Source organism: Amblyomma maculatum, chromosome 3 (genome assembly GCF_055883805.1).
Source record: "Amblyomma maculatum isolate TAMU_Amacu chromosome 3, ASM5588380v1, whole genome shotgun sequence".
NCBI lineage: Eukaryota > Metazoa > Arthropoda > Arachnida > Ixodida > Ixodidae > Amblyomma > Amblyomma maculatum.
The window spans coordinates 34,272,203-34,294,282 of NC_139346.1; the positions used below are offsets into that span (position 1 = coordinate 34,272,203).

Here is a 22,080-nt window from a genome sequence, read left to right on the forward strand (position 1 = left end):
CGAGCGGGAGGTGCTTGACGAGTGTATGCAGGGGCTGCTTGGTGCTGACTTGGAGGTGGATGCTGACTGGGAGGTGGACAGGCACGACGAGTGACTGCGGCGTAGGTCATGGCCTGCTGTGGTGGCATTGTCGGGAGTGGCTCGGGTGGGTTGAGTGCCTGGTTGACCTCTTCCCGAACCATCTGAGAAAGGCTGGATACTTGAGGGGGTGCTGTCGTCGAAAATAGTTTTTGCAGCTCCTCGCGTACAATGGCCCGTATGGTCTCACGGAGCACGTCAGTGCTACCAGTATCCGCGATGGCGGCAGCAATAGGGATGGACGGCCGCTCGTAGTGCTTAGATCGCATCTCTAGAGCCCTCTCAATGGTAGTGGCCTCGGATACAAATTCCCCGATGGTCTTGGGGGGACATCGCACTAATCCAACGAAGATCTGTTCCTTAATTCCCTTCATAAGATATCGAAGTTTTTTTTCTTCGGACATGTTTGGATCAGCGCGACGGAATAGCCTCGTCATGTCCTCGAAGTAAACGAGGACGCTCTCGTTAGGGAGCTGAACTCTCGTCTGTAGGAGCAGCTCGGCGCGTTCTTTCCGAAAAACGGTGGTGAAAGCTTGCAGAAACTGGTCCTTGAAGGAACTCCACGTTGGGATAGTAGTCTCATGATTTTCAAACCATGTGCGAGCTGAACCGTCAAGCGAAAAAAATACATGTTGCAGTTTCTGGTCGTCGCCCCAGCGATTGTACTGGGCTACTCGCTCAAATTTATCCAGCCAGTCTTCCGGGTCGTCGCCGGGAAAGGCTTGGAAGATGGGTATCTCCCGCGGCTGCTGCAACACGAAGGAGGGGGCAGTGGTGTCTACCTGCGTCATTACGGGTGGTTGTGTTGTCTCCGAAGGTGGTGCTGGAGAAGATGGTGGCGGCCTCGCAGTACGAGAAAATTGTAGAGGCGCGAATTCAGGATCAAGCCCTCGAAGCCGTCGGCTACTCTGATGGGTAGGCGTAATCTCGATGGTAGGAGATCCTTGAGGGCTGGAGTCTCGGCTGGTTGGAGGTGTTCGGAGCATGGGTTGCGTTACCCAGCAGCTCCACCAGATGTCACGGTGTGAAGTCTCTGATCAGAAGTCACCGCGGGACACAGGAGTAACAGAAGTCACAGTGCGGCAGGAAAACTAGCAGGCCCGCTTCGACAGAAGAACTTCAGTTTCTTCGCCTCGAGGAGACGAACGTCGGTTTCTTCGCCTCGAGGAGGCACACGCTCGCGATCAGCACAGAGGGAAAATAAAGAATGCAGCGTGTCAATATCATCGTCATGCGTCTCAAACCAGACGCGCGCCGTACCCGCCAGATAGAAGATGACGTTTGCGAGCATGAGGGTGGCGTCCCAATGATCTTGCTTGCTTACTCGCTCGTACATACCGATCCAGTTTTCTACGTCGACATGGTCGGTGCCGCAAAAGGTGCCCGGATCACGAGGCTGCGTCATGACGACTGTGGAAGCCAGTGGTGCAGCTGAAGCTGATGTCGCGTCGGATGGCATAGTGATGGTACCAATCTGGCGGCCACTACGGAGATCCAGGTTTCCTACAGGTGCACTTCCAGCAATCCTCCACCAAATGTTAAGGGAAACTTACACAGCGGTAAAAGCCAGATAACTCTCAGAAGCTCACACCACCAGCACAAACCCAGCTTAGCTTGAGCGTCGTCTTCTTCACAACACCACACCAGTGCGTCGTCGTCATCTAGATACTGCGCACCGTAACAATATAAAGAAACAGAATGTCACACAACGTTTTCGATTAGCTATTTTATTTTACCAACCGTTTCAGACGGTGGACCGTCCTTCTTCACAAACAAACCATGTCATATATATATATATATATATATATATATATATATATGTGTGTGTGTGTGTGTGTGTGTGTGTGTGTGTGTGTGTGTGTGTGTGTGTGTGTGTGTGTGTGTGTGTGTGTGTGTGTGTGTGTGTGTGTGTGTGTGTGTGTGTGTGTGTGTGTGTGTGTGTGTGTGTGTGTGTGTGTGTGTGTGTGTGTGTGTGTGTGTGTGTGTGTGTGTGTGTGTGTGTGTGTGTGTGTGTGTGTGTGTGTGTGTGTGTGTGTGTGTGTGTGAAGGAAAGAAGCTAACAGCCGGTGAGGCCAAGGAAAGCATTGGAGATTGTACTTCTATGTTTTTTTTTAGTTTCTTACTTCTGTAATCCCATAAATTAGCAATATAATCTCTTTATGGGAAACATAATTAAACACAAAGTAAAAGGGAAAACAACGTGCCGATGGTGGGAACCGAACGCTCGACCTCCGAATATCGCGTCCGGTGCTCTTCCAAGTGAGCTAAATCGGCCGCTGTTAAACCTGCTGCTTTCTTGGGTATCAATGTTGTCTGTATACGACCCTTGAGAGTGTTCTCCAGCGCCACCCTCAACCATAGCGGTGGACGTGGAACGTCCTATGTTATCACTAACGTCACGTAGAACGTGATCAAGAGCGAGGGCGAAAGCTGTGGTAGAACCCTCTTATGCTACCTAAGGCTTCAAGACTGCCTGAACCGAGGCCCCCGTAAGCTACAAACAGATAAATGAAGGGGAAATGAGGGTACTCGTTTTAATACATGAAGGAAAGAAGCCAACAGTCAGCGAGGCCAAGGAAAGCATTGGGGATTGTACTTTTACGTTTTTTTTAATTTTTTGGCTTCTGTAATCACATAAATTAGTAATGTAATCTGTTTAGTGGCAAGATAATTAAACACAAAGAAGGAAAAACAACGAAGTAGTATTCGCGATATTCGGAGGTCGTGGGTTCGGTTCCCACTATCGGCACCTTGTTTTTCCTTCTACTTTGTATTTAATTATCTTTACTCTAAACAGATTACATTACTAATATATGTGATTACAGAAGCAAGAATTAAAAAAGAACATTAAAAGTACAATCTCCGATACTATTTCTTACCCTCGCCGACTGTTAGCTTGTTTATTATAACGAGCACCCTCATATCCCCTTCACACACACACACACACACACACACACACACACACACACACACACACACACACACACACACACACACACACACACACACACACACACACACACACACACACACACACACACACACACACACATATATATATATATATATATATATATATATATATATATATATATATATATATATATATTGCCGCGAAACCTTCAAAACAGTATTTGTTGTTTTTAACAGCCGCCGACATACGGCCGCCGACATACGCCGACATTCTGGATCGCGTAGCAGTTCCGTATTATTTGTTTGTTATTGCTCGATGTTGCGAGTCACACCTTTATCAGTTTTCGTTGTAGCGCAAGATGCACCGAGATCTATCCCGAAGATTCTGGCCGCTCGTGTGTCTTTCTACAATGTTCCAGCCTGTGCTGGTAGCTGTTTGCGACGTTATCTAGATTGTTCTGAGCAGCCTTTAAATTAGCGTTAACGAGTGTGACGGGCATTCTTTATTCGACGATCGACCAACACGTTTGCTGCTATCCCCACCGCCGAGTTACTCAGTTCTTTTGCGGGCGCAAGTCAACCCAATAAAGAGTTAATTTCCGTACCATCAAGCCTGTGTCTTCATTTGTGTCATCGACTCTGGTCACCATAACGTGATATCTGGTGGAGGTGCTGCCCTTGATTCTTCAAGCGAAGACCTCAGCCTTATTCTTGTCGCCCTGGCCGACCAACCTACCGGTCACCGAGCCAGCCGCCGACTCCAAGGCCTACAACCCGAACACGGTCTGCTGCCTGACCCCATTCGATCTCGGAAGGCATCGACGCTGACAATGGCCCAGCCTACAGCACCGGTTATTTTCGTCCAGCCCCGTGAGCCCCCCTGCTTCCATGGACGACCGGATGAAGATGCGGGATACTGGATGGACCTTTTCGATCGTGTGGCAGAATTAGACTGCTGGAACGACGCCGCGAAACGTAGGCAAGTCTACTTTGTTCTTCAAGGACATGCCCGAGTTTGGTTCGAAATCATGAGGCAACTATGAAGGATTGGGAGACTTTCAAGGAAACGTTTCTGACTGCCTTTTCAAGCATCGTCTGAAAGGAAAGACCCCAGGCCCTCCTCCAATCAAGAATTCAACTACCAAACCAGCCCGTCCTGGTCTACGTAGAGGAGATGAAACGCCTGTTTCGCCGCGCCGACCCTAACATGAACGAAGGTGAGAGAGTGAAATTCCTAATGCGAGACGTTAAAGAGTCGCTTTTTGCGGGGCTTGTCCTGAACCCGCCGAGAACTGTGGAAGAATTTGAAAGGGAAGCATCGACCATCGAGAAGACGTTGGAGACCTGAATGCGCCACTACGAGCGACCACTTCAACCAGACTACTCATGCCACTACCTCAGCGCATCTGAAAACGGAGAGAACCTTCGGGACCTCATCCGAAAGATCGGGCGAAAGGAGCTCCGCCGAATGCTGCCATCATCGCAACAACGCCAGGTGGTGACGCTCGCGGACGTCGTCCGTGAAGAAGTTCAGCAAGCGCTGGGCGTTCCTAAGGCGACGACTCTGACGGCTCCAGAGCATGAATCAGCAGCGATGGACTATGCAGTGCATTATGTCGTCCTGCACCCCGACGCGACCTCCCAAGCCGACGCGACCTCCCAAGCTCTCGTCGCTACCATTCTGCTTCAAAATGCCGCCCCTTGGCCCCCGCCCGCCAAGTCTAACAACGATCTCCAAGAACCAGGAAATGCGACGCCTGGAGGACATCTAACAACCGACCGCTCTGTTTCCATTGTGGTGAGGCAGGACACATCCTCCGTCACTGCCAGTACAGGCGGATCGGCCTCCGTGGTTTCGCTGTCGACGCTCCACGACCCCGTCCTGGCGAGCGACCACAGGAAATCAATGACTTTCTGGGCAGCGGAGAGCACTCGTCACCAAGGCGTCTGTTATGTTCCCCATCACGTACAATGCCCGATGTGCGTCGCCGGGCCGCGGTTACGTGCAAGGACGGTCTCCTAGCCCCCGTAGGGGAAACTAAAGGCAGCGACCTTTGGAGGTGAGGTTAGTCAACGGCGAAAAGACGAAGATCCTCCGCGCCGACGACCACTAACGACTCAGCTATTTCATCGCCGCTCCACACGACGACAACACAACCAGAGTGCAAGCCGACACCGCCGCCGAGCGAAGTAACAACGGTATGCCCCGGACATGACCTGAAGAAACGACGCAGCCGAGATCGGACACCAAGGCCTACGTGCGATGCGAGGATGCGAACAAGCTACCTTGAAGTTGATGTCGACGGTCGCAGAGTCATTGCCCTAGTAGACACCGGAGCTGACTATTCAGTCATCAGTGGATCGTTAACCTCCCAGCTCAGGAAAGTTACGACCGCTTGGGATGGCCCGCTAATTCGCACCGCAGGTGGCAACCTGATTACTCCATCGGGACGATGCACTGCAAGAATAACCGTAAATGGGCGTACTTACCCCACTAGATGTGTGGTCTTGCAGCGGTGCTCCCACGACGTGATTTTAGGCATGGACTTACTAAATGAAAATAAGGCTGTCATCGACCTCCGATCCAAGCTCATCAAGCTGTCTTCAGACAAAGCCATACCTGCTACGACGACGTCGATGCAGCACGTCGCTCTAAACGTCCTCGACGGAGAATTGTCCGTGCCGCCCCGATCAAGCATTGTAGTCAGCGTAGGTAGCACAGATATCGAAACTGCTGAAGGCATCATCGAAGGAAATATCCAATTGCTCTTGAAACGAGGTGTCGGCATCGAAAGAGGCATCGCGAAATTCCGGAGAGGACAAGCTCAGGTGCTGGTAACAAACTTCACTGAAGAATACCGGCATCTCAACAAGGGCACGACCATTGCTTTTCTCAACGAATTAGCGGACCTCAAAGACGTATTCGCCCTCCACGACCAACCACTGGAAGACGCACCGGACCGATTCCGTCAGCCCACATTTGACATCAACCTAGCATTGACCCACAGCAGAAAAAACCAGACTCGCAGTCTTCTTCGAAGCTACAGGGAGTCCTTGTCGCCATCGTCGAAGTTACAGCAAACACCACTGGCCAAGCACCGCATTATAACGGACGAACACGACCGAGCGCTGCGCCAATGCCCTTATCGTGTATCGCCGCGAGAACGGCAGGCCATTCGCGATCAAATTGAGGAAACGCTGCGTGATGAAGTAATCCAGCCATCGAACAGCCCCTGGGCGGCACCAGTCGTTTTGTTCAAGAAGAAAGACAGCACACTTCGCTTCTGCGTTGATTACCGCCGCTTGAACAGCATAACGAAGAAGGATGTCTACCCGCTTCCCCGCATCGACGACACTCTCGACCGGCTCTGCAATGCAAAATACTTCTCATTTATGGACCTGAAGAGTGGATATTGGCAAATTGAGGTCGACGAGAGATCGCGAGAAGACCACATTCATCACACCGGACGGCCTTTATGAGTTCAAGGTGATGCCATTTGGCCTCTGCTCTGCACCAGCCACGTTTCAACGAGTAATGGACACAGTGCTGGTAGGCTTGAAGTGGCAAATTTGCTTGGTATATTTGGACGCCGTTGTTGTCTTCTCGTAAAACTTTGAAGACCACCTAAAACGACTAAAGACAGTGCTGGAAGCCATCAAGTCATCGGGACTAACGCTAAAAGCAGAGAAGTGCCACTTCGCCTACGAAGAACTGCGGTTCCTAGGTCACATCGTGAGTAAGGATGGTGTTCGCCCAGACCCGGAAATAACAGCTGCAATATCACAATTCCCACCGCCTGTCGACAAGAAAGCTGTGCGCCGATTCCTTGGGTTGTGCGCTTATTATCGACGATTTGTCAGAACCTTTTCACGCATTGCCGAACCGTTGACGCAGCTCACAAAGGCTGACGTACCTTTTAAATGGGAAGCGCCGCAAGGAGAAGCCTTCGACGAACTTAAGCGCCGCCTGCAGTGCCCTTCTGTACTTAGCCACTCTGATGAAAACGCCGAGACCGAAATTCACACCGACGCGAACAGTGTGGGCCTAGGAGCCGTTCTCGTCCAGAAGAGTGGCGGACAGGAGAAAGTAATCGCCTACGCTAGCAGGTCCCTCACAAAAGCCGAAGTCAATTACTCGACGACCGAGAAGGAGTGCCTTGCGATCATCTGAGCCACTTCTAAGTTTCGTCCATACCTATACGGCCGACCATTGAAGGTGGTAAGCGACCATCACGTGCTCTGCTGGCTGGCTAATTTGAAAGATCCCTCCGGCCGCCTTGCCAGATGGAGGCTACAACTTCAAGAATTTGACATGACTGTAGTTTATAAGTCGGGTCGAAACCCTTCCGACGCAGACTGCTTATCTCGCGCTCCCGTCGACGCTCCCCCGAAGGACGATGACGACGACGCCATTTTGGGACCGGTAAGCGCCAGCAGTTTCGCAGAACAACAGCGATCAGACCCTGAGCTGAAAGCGCTAGCCGATTGCTTGGAAGGAAAGACCGCTTCCCCTCCTGGTGTGTTCAGGCGACATTTATCATCGTTCGAGTTAAGTAATGGCCTCCTCGTGAAGAAGAACTTCGCACCCAACAAGACCGCGCAGCTTATCGTACTGCCTAAAACCCTTCGGCAGGAAATTTTGCAAGCATTGCACGATGAGCCCACAGCAGGCCACCTCGGATTTGCGCGTACGTTGCATCGAATCCAGGAGAAGTACTACTGGCCGGGACTGCCTGCCGAAGTTGGCACTCACGACACGTCTTCACGTAGTGGGCAACGACGCAAGACGCCGCCGATCAGACCAGCAGGACTACTAAACCCGATTCCGCCCCCAATCATGCCCTTTCCACAAATTGGGATGGATCTCCTTGGCCCCTTTCCATTTTCGTCTATGGGTAACAAGTGGATCATCGTGGCCACTGACTACCTTGCCCGTTACGCCGAAGCAAAAGCACTACCCAATGGTACCGCGGCAGAAGTCGCCAAATTTTTTGTCGAACAAATTTTCTTGCGACACGGCGCCCCAGAAGTGCTCATCACGGACAGGGGAATGACGTTTACGGCATTGCTGATGTAAGCCATCCTGGAATACAGTCACAAAAGCCATCGACGGACAACTGCGTACCATCCCCAGACCAATGGCCTTACGGAGCGCCTGAACAAAACGATCGCGGACATGATCGCTATGTACGTCGACGCTGAACACAAGACCTGGGACGCCATCTTGGCGTACGTGATCTTCGCGTATAACACGGCAGTCCAGGAGACGATCAGAGCAACCCCGTTCAAGCTTGTGTACGGCAGGGAGCCCACGACGACGCTCGACGCAATGCTACCGCACATAACCAACGAGGACAACCTCGACGTCGCTGCCTATGTGCAGCGTGCAGAGGAAGCCCGACGACTCGCACGGCTGCGTATTAAAGACCAACAGCGCACCGACAGCCGACGATGGAACTTGTGATGGCACCACGCAGAGTACAATCCAGGAGACCAAGAGTGGGTTTGGACACAGATTCGCCGTCGTGGACTTAGTGAAAAGTTGTTGAGTCGATACTTTGGGCCGTACAAAATCATTCGCCGCGTCGGACCACTGGACTATGAAGTCACTCCCGACGGAACGTCAGCATCACAACGGCGACGCGCACGCCCAGAAATTGTACATGTACGACTGAAGCCATAAAACGCGCGTTAAAGCATCTGTGGTGTTTAAACTTTTCCGTGTTTATGTTTAAGTTGCTTTGTTTTGGAACATCGAGGCGATGTTTTTTTTAAGGGGGGAGTAATGCCGCGAAACCTTCAAAACAGTATTTGTTGTTTTTAACAGCCGCCGGCATACGGCTTTATCACTATGATTCTGGATCGCGTAGCAGTTCTGTATTCTGTGTTTGTTAATGCTCGATGTCGTGAGTCACACCTTTATCAGTTTTGTTGTAGCGCAAGATGCACCGAGATCTGTCTCGAAGGTTCCGGCCACTCGAGTGTCTTTCCACAATGTTCCAGCCCGTGCTGGTAGCTGTTTGCGACGTTATCTAGATTGTTCTGAGCAGCCTTTAAATTGAGCGTTGGCGAGTGTGACGGGCATTCTTTGTTCGACGATCGACCAACACGTTTGCTGCTATCGCCGCCGCCGAGTTCTTAGTTCTTTTGCGGGCGCAAGTCAGCCCAATAAAGAGTTAATTTTCGTACAGTGGTGAGCAGCCTTGTCTAGAGCGCGCCGACGGTGCTCTGCGAAGCGGGGTAGCGCCATCTAACGTTAGGCCATGGGTTTGAGTTATGCGAGCTGTGCGCATGTGTGGCCAAAACGTAACAGTGCCTGCTCGTGTGTTCTCGGTATCAGTTCCACCTAATGCTTGCGCTTCATGCCACCAGGTATGCGCTTATGATATGTAACAGCGGCTGGAAGCCGAACGCATTTCGCGCGAATCACGAAGCGGCTAGGCAAGTGCAATGTGATATCGGGTGATCGCTCGGTTCAAAAGCCCATTGTGCAAGTGATAGCGGGTATTGTTTGGTGGCGTGATTTTGGGCCGGAAATATCAGTTATAACGGACACAGCATTTGCCATCCGTACAGATCTAGGAACTTGACCTCCTTCATGATAAAGCATAAGTGTGGCGAGTGGTGCATATGAAGGAATGCGCGCTATCACTAGCGCTTGCTTTGCTGGCCGTCTCGTTACAATCGAGAAATACGGTAGCACCGCGACGCTCTGGCGACCGTCACAGCCTCACAAATGCAAGCAGTGCAACCCTAGCGGCACACAAGGTACTCAAAATGCGGGGGCTGGAAAGGAAGCGATGAGGAGGCATCCGTCAGATTTGTCGCGCATGCGCATGGGACGCATAGCGCAAACCTAGAGCCTAAAGATAGATGTCGCTGACTTGCTCCGCCGAGCGCTGTCGGCGAGCTCTAGACACGGTTGCACACGACTGTACCATCAAGCCTGTGTCTTCATTTGTGTCATCGACCCTGGTCACCACAGCGTGACAAAATATAAACAGGATGTCACACACCTTTCCCGATTGTCTATTTTGTTCTAGCAACCGTTTCGGACGGCGGACCATCCGTCTTCAAGGTAGAATTGAGAATAGAGGAATTCTACCCCGAAGAAGGATATTGTCCACCGTCCGGAACGGTTGTTAGAAGTTTAAAATATCCAGTCATGATATTGTACACAAGTCTGGACATTGGAAACTTTTGACGAAGGGAATAGCACTGCCGACAAAATAAACTGTGAGAACAAACAGTCGCGTCTGTCGTAACGCACTACTTTATTCAGTAAGCTGGCCCATTGAAACCTGCTGAAAAAAAAAATATATATATATATATTGTAAGAGAAGGTTTAATCTATACGTCGAGGACGGCGTCGAGGTCGGCAAGGAAGCACACGATGATCAAACCAGCACGATGATCTGTGCAATCACAATTCCACAGACTGCTTCCTCTTCATAACCGTCCAGCAAAAAAAGGCTCATCTTCTTCTTCACAATGCTTCCCAGAGAAAAAGGAGCCATCCTGGCGACTTAAGGGGGCGAAGGTAAAATCGGATCGTATAACGGCTTAAGACGCTGCACATGTACACTCTCGCGGCCACGGCGTCGCAAATCGGGAGATGGCGTAAGAGGCTCAACGATATAGTTCACTGGTGAAGTGCGTTCGACGACACGGTAGGGCCCATGATACTTGGAGATTAGCGTTTTGAGAAGCCAGGTCTGCCGGATGAAACCCATAGCCACACAATTGAGCCGGGCTCAAAGTGTGGTGCATTCTCCTGATCGGTGTCATAGCGATATTTTTGGCGCCACTGAGAGTCGGTCGTAAAAGTTCGGGAAATCTGGCGGCATTCTTCGGCATACTTGGCACCTTCTGTCACTGTAGTATATTCTGATGCATCAGTGTTGTAGGGGAGGACAGTATCAAGGGGAGCAGATGGATGCCGACCGTAAAGCAAAAAGAACAGAGAGAAATCCGTGCTAGATTGCGTAGCAGTGTTGTACGCATAGGTTGTATAAGGGAGGACAATGTCCCAGTTCGTGTGGGTGGATAACGACGTACTTCGCGAGCATGTCGCCGAGGGTGCGATTAAATCGTTCAACAAGGCCGTTTGTTTGCGGGTGGTAAGCGGTGCAAGTCCGGTGAATGATTTTGCATTGATCGAGCAGAGCTTGAACGACTTCGGATAAGAAAGGATGGCCTCTGTCGCTGGGCAATTCACGAGGGTCACCGTGACGGAGAATAAAGTTCTTCAATAAGAAACCGGCCACATCTAGGGCTGTTGCAGCTCGGAGTGTGGCGGTTACGGCATATCGCGTCAGGTGGTCGACGGCGACAATGATCCAGCGATTGCCATCGGGTGTGTACGGAAGAGGGCCATATAGGTCAATTCCAATGCGGTCAAAGGGTCTAGGCGGGCATGTGAGAGGCTGTAACTCACCAGCCGAACGGGGAGAGACAGGTTTGCAGCGCTGGCACGTCAGGCACGATCGAACGTACCCGAGAACCGAGTTGTACATACCGCGCCAATAGTAACGAAGACGGATTCGTGTGTACGTCTTGAATACTCCGGCGTGTCAGCACTGTGGATCGGCATGAAACGCTGTACATATTTGAGTCTGTAAATGGCGCGGAATCACGGGGATCCATTTCCATCCACTTGAGGTGTAGTTCCGCCGGTAAAGGAGGTTATCTCGAATCTCATAGTGGGAAGCTTGGCGGCGAAGGACGCGTGAAGGGGTAATTGCTGATTGGTTTGAAAGATAGTCAATAAGAGAGGCGATTCATGGATCCTTCCGTTGTTCGGCAGGCATGTCACTGACGTCGACCGAAGATGCCACGGAGTCTAAGACGGAGAGGCTGGCAAGGTCGGCTGGAAGCGGTGAGCGAGATAAAGTGTCGGCGTCTTTATGTTTGCAACCAGATCGGTAAATAACACAGATATCATATTCTTGCAAACGCAGAGCCCATCGTGCCAAGCGGCCGGATGGGTCCTTGAGCGATGAAAGCCAGCAGAGGAAATGATGGTCCGTGACTACGTCAAACGAATGGCCGTAAAGGTAAGGGCGAAACTTTGTGATTGCCCAGACAATGGCCAAGCACTCCTTTTCCGTTACAGAGTAGTAAACGACTACGCATTCACGCTTGAAAATGAATATGCAGAAGACTAAGGTAATGTTCAACAGCCTCGGGAAGGAACAGCAGTTTACATTAGGCAGCGAAATACTGGAAGTAGTAGGCAAATATGTCTACTTAGGACAGGTAGTAACCGCAGATCCGGACCATGAAAAAGAAATAACAAGAAGAATAAGATTGGGATAGAGCGCATTTGGCAAGCACTCGCAGATTATGACTAGCAGCTTACCGGTATCGCTCAAAAGGAAAGTATACAACAGTTGCATCTTGCCTGTACTCACCTATGGGGCTGAAACGTGGAGGCTAACCAAGAGAGTTCTACTTAAGTTGAGGACAACCCAGAGGGCTATGGAACGAAAAATGGTAGGGGTAACATTAAGAGATAGAAAGCGTGCAGAGTGGGTCAGAGAAATAACTCAAGTTACCGACATTCTAGTGGAAATTAAGAAGAAGAAATGGACATGGGCAGGACATGTAGTGCGAAAAGAGGATAACCGATGGTCGCTGAGGGTAACAAACTGGATTCCAAGGGAAGAAAAGCGTAGCAGGGGGCGGCAGAAAGTTAGGTGGGCGGATGAGATTAAGAAGTTCGCAGGGGTCAAGTGGATGCAGCTAGCACAGAACCGGGTTTAGTGGAGAAATATTGGAGAGGCCTTCGCCCTGCAGTGGGTATAATCAGGCTGATGATGATGATGATGATGATGATGACGCACTCACCGAAGCCAGAGGGGTGCTGATCAAGCACAGCTCCGAGACCGACACCACTCGCGTCTGCGTACACTTCGGTTGGCGCCTGGGGGTAAAAATGGCGCAGGATGGGCGGGGCTGTGAGAAGGCGGCGCGAGGAGTTGTAGGCGTCGTCGCATGCTGATGACCACAGCGAAATGTCTGAGTTATTGCCGAAGAGCTCAGTCAGCGGGGCGACAATAGAAGCAAAGTTCCGCATAAAACGCCGAAAGTATGAGCACTAACCCAAAACCCTCCTTAGTTGCTTGATGATAGTAGGTTTCGGGAGTGCAGTCACAGTTCGAAGTTCGGCGGGATCAGGACGGATACCATCTTTGGACACAACGTGGCCCAAAATGGTCTGCTCACGAGCAGCGAAACGATACTTCAAGTTGAGCTGCAGACCGGCGATCGCAAGACATGTCAAGACCTGCTTCAGTCGAGAGAGGTGGGTCGCAAAGATCGGCGAGAACACCACGATGTCGTCAAGGTAACAGATGCACGTCTTCCACTTTAGGCCGCGTAGAATTGTATCCATCATATTGCTCGAATGTAGCAGGAGCATTGAAGAGACCGAGCGGCATCACGGTAAATTCAAAGAGGCCATCGGAGGTGACAAACGCGGATTTAGGGCGATCTTCCGCAGCCATGGGCACCTGCCAGTAACCGCACCGTAAATCAAGCGAAGAAAAGAGTTCAGCTCCTTGTAAGCAGTCCAATGCATCATCTATACGCGGAAGAGGGTAGACGTCTTTCCTCGTGATTTTGTTTAGGCGACGGTAGTCAACGCAGAAGTGAATAGAACCGTTTTTCGTCCGCACTAGGGCAACAGGGGAGGACCAGGGACTATTAGAAGGCTCAATCACTCCATTCTGTAACATTGTGTGAACTTGGCCTTCAATAAATCGGCGCTCGGTGGCCGACACTCGATAAGGGCGCTGACACAGAGGAGCATGAGAACCGGTGTTAATGTGGTGGGCAACAGTTGATGTGCGGCTCAATGCAGGCTGGTGAGAGTCGAATGAAGAACGGAACTGATGAAGCAGCGCGAGATGTTCAGAGCGTTGAGGTACAGGACGACTGGCATCGATGGAGCGGAGGAAAACGTCGGCAGAAGACTGGTCCAGTGCAAGAACAGGCGGTGTGAGTGCAGCCAAGTTAGCGGGCTGTGAAGCGGGTGTTGCGTCACCAGGGAGAATAGAATCAATGAGCTGGATGGTGCCGAGGCATTCACCGCGACGCAGGGATATGGGAAATGAGAATGGATTACAAATCCAGAGCGCGGTGAGGCCAGCTTACACGGAAAGTACGGAGTATGGCAGGAGAAGATTTTTGCGGCTTAGAAAGATAAGCGATGGGATGAAAAGTGCATCAGTAGGGTGGGAAAAAGGACAAGCGGTGGGCACAAGAACGAAAGAGCACGCAGGGAGATCAGTATCTTCGGTAACGAGGACTTTGGGAAAAGGAACGTCCGGCGACGGTTCGTCTAGCGCAAAAAATTCTAGTTCGGCACGTGCACAGTTGATCATCGCATTATTACGCGACAGAAAATCCCAACCCAAGATAAGATCATGAGGGCAGGAAGGCAAAACTACGAACTCTATTGCGTACAAAACTTCTTGAATGATGACTCGAGCGGTGCACACCGCTATAGACTCTAAAGGCTGGGCACTTGCCGTGCATAGCAAAAATCCTGAAATAGGTGTCATCACTTTGCGCTATGAACGGCAAAGACTTGCAGCCATGGCAGAAACAGCAGCGCCGGTGTCGACCAGAGCCAGTACTATCACACCCTCGACTGAAACTTCAAGCAGATTTACAGGAAATACGTGAGGCCTTTTACAGTTCGCTCGTTGGGCAGTTCTCGCCTCAGGAACTGCGGCATTCAGTTTTCCTCTTGCGCAAGATTGGAACGTCGTCGCAGAGGAGATAGAGAACGGTGACGCGGCGAGGTTGAGCGGCGAGGAGAAAACGTGGCACGGTCATCCGCGACGGGACTTGCAGAAGGGTCGCCAGCCGCGTACTGATTTCGGGGCGGCTGCCAGGAAGCTGACATTCGGCGCGGTAGGAAATCATCGTGAGTGCGATTTCGGCAGTAACGGGCAATATGGCCAGTACATCCACAAGAATAACAAATGGGACGGTCATCACTTGTTCGCCATGAATTGCGGCGCTGCGATCGAGGCGGAACGAAAAGCTGTGGCACCTGAAGATATTCCTGTACCGGCGCTGGAGGCGTAGCTAGGTGGCCGTGGTCGGGCAGCGACCGCAGCGTACGTCAGCGGTGCGACAGGAGTGGGGGCGCATGTCATTGGTGGAGCGACAGGTGGAGCGACGTCGGGGTATTCGAGGGTCTCAATGGCTTGTGCGGGCTGAGGAATGGGCGCTGGCGGATGGACAGGCGCTTGCGTACAGTAGCACGACCAAACACGGTGGTAAGGTTCGCCTTAAATCAGTCCGAATTTGTGATTTCGGCTTCGTGGTTACGATACCACAGGTTGGCGACTCCAGTCAAATAAAAGATAACGTTCGTTAACTTTGTTGCATCGTCCCACTTATTGTACGAACTCACTCGCTCGTATGACGCAAGCCAGTCGTCACAGTCGGTCTTGTCAGTTCCGCGGAAGAGCGCAGGGTCTCGCTGGCGTAAGGAGCCAGAGCAGACGACTGGCGGGGTCATCGGGGCAGTTGGTGGGTGTTCATCTTCGGCCATGTGAACTACCGGTAGCGTACGGGTGGGAAGCTCCAGCGGGAGGCAAGGGTATTAGGCCGCGCCTCCACCTAGTGTAAGAGAAGGTTTAATCTATGCGTCGAGGACGGCGTCGAGGTCGGCAAGGAAGCGCACGATGATCGAACCAGCACGATGATCTGCGCAATCACAATTCCACAGACTGCTTCCGCTTCCTCTTCATCAGCGTCCAGCAAAAAGGGCTCATCGATATCTTCACAATATATATATATATATATATATATATATATATATATATATATATGTGTGTGTGTGTGTGTGTGTGTGAGTGTATATATACCGGGTGTCCCAATAACCTGAACCAAGGGATACAAAATAATACATTTGAGGTAGGTCCGTGAAACCAACTGCATTCAACTGCCAGCCTCCTTGCGCACTACAGGCAATGTTTGGTTTTGCAATTATTAATTAGCTAATTATGTTAATTTTTCTAACAGGCGGATGACAATAAAGTACCAGCAAATGAAGGTGCGAGCACGAATCGGAGTCGAGTCACACGATTTTATCTCGCCCCTTTACTCAGCCTGTACGCGCAGATTCAAAGATGATACCTTATCGCTCATCCCCTTGTCGCGACGTCCGGTCGCCGCTCTCGCTGCTGCTTGCACCGTCACGTGGGCCGGCTGTCTGACGCGGGCGAAGAAGCCTTCCCAGACGTATCGGCCTGCCGCTTTAACGGGGTCGAGGAGACACGGCCGTAGCGAATTTTGTTCATTCAAACGCCGACTGAGAGCACCACAATCGTGGCGCGCGAATGGGCTAGTCACGTGGTTTTATTTGTATTTCGCGGGATTTCTTCTGACCCCGGCAAAAAGGTATACGTGATGCTTTCATTATCGCAATAACTGGAAGTGGGGATTCTGAAGGCGCTCTCCAACTTTCCCATTTACGTTTTTAGTCTAAAGTAGATATTAATTAAATTATAAATATTACCATAATTAGCTAATTAGGTAATTGCACAAAAATTGCCTTTAGTGCACAAGGAGGCTGGCAGTTCTATGCAACTAGTTTCACTGACCTACCTCAAATATATTATTTTGTAACCCTTGGTTCAAGTTAGCTGGGACACCCGGTATATATCCCTTCTCTGTGAGTAAAAAAAGGCATTATGAATGATTCCCTTGTGGCATTTTGTGCCCTTGTTGTCAATGCTAGTCATGATTTCACTCCAAAACAGCTTTTTTTTTGTGTGTGGTTGTTACTGTTAGAAAGCCAGGCGTTGAGCGGCGGCGAGATACTTGATACAGTCTGTATACAGGGTGTCCAAGCTAACTTTAGCCAAGGTTTAAAAATGGAACGTTCGAAATAGCTAGGCCATAGAAACCACCTATATACAGCGGCCAGCCATCTGGTGCCCCACAGGCAATTTTTTTTTTACACTTGACTAATTCGTAATTCAATAATTTTTCTAATTTACTTACTATCGCATTTAGACAACAAATGTAATTTGGAAAGTTGGAAACTATCTTTTAAAGCCTCCATTTCTTCTGTTTCCGATAAAGAAAGACTCACGTGTATCGTTTTTCCCAAGCCTTAAAGAAAGCCCGCGAAATACAAAACATATCACGTGACTGGCGCATTTGCGCGCCACAATTGTGGGGCTCTCAACCTGGCTTTCAGTGAACGAAATCAGCCGCAGCATTGGTTCCACGACCCCGTTAAGTGGCAAGCCGATATGTGTGCGGTGGTTCTTCGTCCACTTCACGCTGTCGGCGTGCGTGACGATGCAAGTCGCAACGAGCTCACCGCGCCGGCTGCAACCAGCGTCAACATATCAGCCTGCCGCTGGGACTGGGCTATCGAGTCACGGCCGCAGCTGATTTCGTTCACTCGGGCCACGATTGAGAGCACCACAATCGTGGCGCACGGATGCGCCAGTCACGTGATGTTTTTTTGCATTTCGCGGGCTTTCTTTAGGGCTTGGAAAAACGATACACGTGAGGCCTTCTTTATCGGAAATAGATGGAATGGGGGTTTAGAAGATGCTCTTCAACTCTGCAAATCACATTTGTTGACTAAATGCAATAGTTAGTAAATTGGAAAAATTATTTTAATTATCAATTAACTGCAAAACAAAAAATTGCCTATGGTGCGCCAGATGGCTGGCAGCTGTATACAGGTGGTTTTCTGACCTAACTCAAATGTTTCATTTTTTAACCCTTGGCTTAAGTTAGCTTGGACACACTGTATAGTTGTTACATTAAATCAGAGACAGGCGCGTTTGTCTCAAGCATTGTGTAGCAATCTGAGGCGAACCCATGGCCTTTGCTCATCACTCTGATTTGTGTTGTCATGAGCTCCGTCGTCCTGACCTCTAATGTCAACTGCTGAATATTGATGTTTCCAAATGACTTTCCTTGCGAACTTGCGCTGTACAAAACCTCACTGTGCTACCTAGTTCCAAGGCCACTTCCAGTTCGCTGTTTTTCTCACCACGCAATTATTATGAATGGCTCAAGACATAGGCCTTCCGTTGCTCCCTGGTTCCAAGGCCAATTCGAGGTGGCTTTTTTTCTCACTACGCAATTATTATGAATGGCTCAAGATATATCTTTCAAAGTTATTGAATGTCAGTTCTACATAACATTTCGAAGCAATATCAATAGCCAGTTGCATTTTGCATTGAGCGTAGATTGTTCCTCGTGCTAGGTTGAACTTACTAGACCGAGTTAGTTTATTTCAAGGGTTTCAATGCGCCGACGTTAATCAGCTAGGTTAGGCGCGATGCCTTAAAGGTAGGTTCCAGATAGTTTTGACCACCTGGAGTTCTTTACCATCGCACAGCACACGGCAGCCTTACTGATTTTCGCCTGCATCAAAACGCGGCAGCCCCTCCTGGGAGTAGAACCAACGTCCAAACCAAGTTCGATAGAGGACGTTCTAAACGATAGTACGTGATGCTTCAGTTGCCATTTCCGAAGACAGCCCTGAAATTTCAACAACCTCTATAACTTTAATAGTTCGCTACGCAAATATCAGTATACTGATGCGGGTGCACCAAGACTTACTGAGGACGTTGACAACAGCAGCCTATCAAAGCGCAAGGTTCGGGCGGCACATCCGCTGGTAAGAAAATAGCGATGGCTTGCTGCACTTCATAACCACATCACGAACTCTATCGTGATACAAAACATTCAGTGCGAAGATGCCTAGTGCTGTTGCAACCAATCAGAAGGGTGTTATTGCACTGCGAATGGATTTCTTGCAAGTAAAAACTAACGTTCTCGAGAGCAGTGCTTTTTTTTTTTTTTTTCACTCAACTCCGCCTTGCATTCCATTTTTTTCGGCAACGTTTTCTTCTCAGATTCGTCATCTAGTTTCGGGACTCAGTAACTATATCACAACTGTGGCTAACTTAGCGCTGGACCCCTACCTGACCACCGTGATAAAAAAGAACGAGCGCTCACCGGAAGCGGAGGGTCGTAGAAGGTACACTGACTGAAGCTGCCGTCCGGCAGTACGGGTACTGCCATGTTCCTCCATTCTTGTGGTGACAAGTAGCGCAGTTCCTCGGGTGGCTGGCACCAATGGTCGATGGGGCGACCAATGATGCGGTAGGCGAACCCGTGCATCAGCAGCACAACCAGGCTGACAATGGCGCAAAGCAGGATCCATCGCTGGAACCATCCGTGGCTCAGGATAATGTGTACGTTCGCCTGGATGACAGCGCGTGAGTCGGCGGCCACGAAGCCATCCAGTAGACTCTGTGATGACCGCGGCGTCTTGGTTGGGTCGTTCTCACCCGTCGCCATCCGAATGATATGGGCGGCGATGCGAGGAGAGTGACAAACAAGTCCTTCGTGAACTTGTCTTCCACGTGAATGTATCACGAAACGACCGGAGAACTTCGCACCGCGTCAGGTAGGCTTCCTAAGTTAGGTAACTCTTACCGGTCACGATCCCGCTCGGTGCCAGTGCTGCGAGTGGCAACTGGTGATGGCGCTGTGGCGAATATTCTGATGTACCTATGGAGAGACAGCGCTGGACGCCTTAGTCTCGGAGATTCGGCAGCAGAAGGTGTCTCGAAACGCCGTGCGTGCCGAATGCCATCTGCTTTTTCTTCGCCAATGCACGTATTCCAGTAGCGTGCGTACGCGCCCGTGACAGCTCGTTATTTTGCTCACTGAACGGAGATAAAGACGAAGACAGTAATTCTAAGGTGTTACCTCCATTTTCTCGCAGTGAGAGGTTTCATGACCCAGACCCTGTACCCATTGCTCTCGTGTGTAATCTCCAAGAGGCCCTGTGTATACATATATATCGGGTGTCCCAGCTAACTTGAACCAAGGATTACAAAATGATATATTTGAGGTAGGTCAGTGAAATCAGTTGCATACAACTACCAGCCTGCTTGCTCACTACAGGCAATTTTTTGTTTTGCAATTACATAATTGGCAAATATGTTATTTTTCTAATTTAATAAATATTCAGCTTAGACCAAAAATGTGAATTGGAAAGTTGTAGAGCACCTTCAGAAACCCCCATTCCAGTAATTGCGATAAGAAAGTCTCACGTGTATCTTTTTTTCCGGGCTCAAAAGAAAGCCCGCGAAATACAAATAATACCACGTGACTAGCGCATTTGAAAGCCGCGATTGTGGTGCTCTCAGTCGTGGCTCGAGCGAACGAAATCAGCTGCGGCAGTGACCCGATTGTCCCGTTGCAGCGGCAGGCAGAAATGTTGGCGATGGTTGGAGTGAGCTCGAGCTCGCCCGTCGCCACCGCGATCTTGGTAAGGCCTACGCACCGCAGCAGCCTACATCATGACAGGCGGATGACGATAAAGAAACGGCAAATGAAGGTGCAGCGCTAATTTTAGTCGAGTCACATGATGTCATCTCGCCCCTTTACCCAAGCCTGTATGCGCAGATTCAGTGGCTGATACCTTATCGCTCATCCGTTTCTGGTGACGTTCGCTGATGGGAAAGAAGCAGGCCTTGTTAGAATCTCCGTGGTGTCGGCTCGCCGCTCTCGCCGCTACTTGCACCGTCACGTGGACCGGCTGTCTGACGCGGGCGAAGAAGCCATCGCAGGCATATCGGCCTGCCGCTTTAACAGGGCCGAGACACGGCCGCCGCTAATTTCGTTCGCTCGAACCACAACTGAGAGCACCACAATCGCGGCGCTCAAATGCACTATTCACGTGGTATTATTTTCATTTCGCAGGCTTCCTTTTGAGCCCAGAAAAAACGATACACGTGAGACTTTCCTTATCGCAATTAGTGGAATGGGGGTTTCTGAAGGTGCTCTACAAGTTTCCATTTCACATATTTGGTCTAAATCGATATTTAATAAATTAGAAAAAATAACATAATTAGCTAATTACGTAATTGCAAAACACAAAAATTGCCTGTAGTGCGCAAGGACGCTGGCAGTTGAATGCAATTGGTTTCACTGACCTACCTCAAAGGTATTATTTTGTATCCCTTGGTTCAAGTTAGCTGGGACGCCCGGTATATGACGGAAAGAAGCCAACAGTCGGCGAGGCCAAGGAAAGCGTTGGGGATGGTACTTTATGTATAATTTTAATCTTTACTTGGATAATCACAGAAATTAGTAATGTAATCTGCTTAGGGGAAAGATAAATAAACACAAAGTAGAAGAAAACACAACGTGACGATGGTGGGAACCGAACCCACAACCTCTGAATATCCCGTCCGGTGCTCTACATACTGAGCTACATCGGCCGCTGTCCCTCCTGCTACTTGCTTGGGTATTTATGTTGTCTGTATACGAACCTTGAGAGTGTTCACCAGCGCCACCCTCAACCATAGCGGCGGACGTGGAACGTCCTTTGTTACCGCCAGCGTCACGTAGAACATGATCAAGAGCGAGGGTGAAAGCTTTGCTAGAATCCTCTTACGCTACCTATAACTTCAAGACTGCCAGAACCGAGACCCCCGAAAGCTACAAGCAAATCAATTAAGGGGAATGATGGTGCTCGTTATAATACATGAAGGAAAGAAGCCAACAGTCGGCGAGACCAAGGAAAGCATTAGGGATGGTACTTTATGCATTTTTTAATGTTTACTTCGATAATCACCGAAATTAGTAATGTAATCTGTTTAGGGGAAAGATAATTAAACACACAGTAGAAGAAAAAATAACGTTCCTATGATGGGAACCGCACCCACGACCTCCGAATATTGCGTCCGGCGCTCTTCCAACTGAGCTACATCGGCCGCTGTCCCTCCTGCTTCTTGCTTGGGTATTTATGTTGGCCATATACGAACCGTGAGAGTGTTCACCAGCGCCACCCTCAACCATAGCGGCGAACGTGGAACGTCCTTTGTTACCGCCAGCGTCACGTAGAACGTGATCAAGAGCGAGGGCGAAAGCTGTGCTAGAATCCTCTTACGCTACCTATGGTTCCAAGACTGCCAGAACCGAGACCCCCGTAAGCTACAAGCAGATCAATTAACCCTTTAACTGGCAAGACCAGAAAGAGCGATGCTATAATTTTTTCCTTGGTTTGCATTCGTT

General features: G+C 50.0%; 1 protein-coding gene across 1 annotated transcript in view; it reads right to left on the bottom strand.

The window, feature by feature from the left end:
- LOC146194488 (solute carrier family 22 member 7-like) overlaps window positions 1-19,350 on the bottom strand; it is a 31,560-nt gene extending 12,210 nt beyond the window's left edge. Inside the window, exon 1 of the mRNA XM_084596572.1 lies at window positions 19,006-19,350. Within this exon, the coding sequence (XP_084452698.1) occupies window positions 19,006-19,350 (345 nt within the window). The remainder of the gene's footprint in view (window positions 1-19,005) is intronic.
- Between the last annotated feature and the right edge of the window lie 2,730 nt (window positions 19,351-22,080).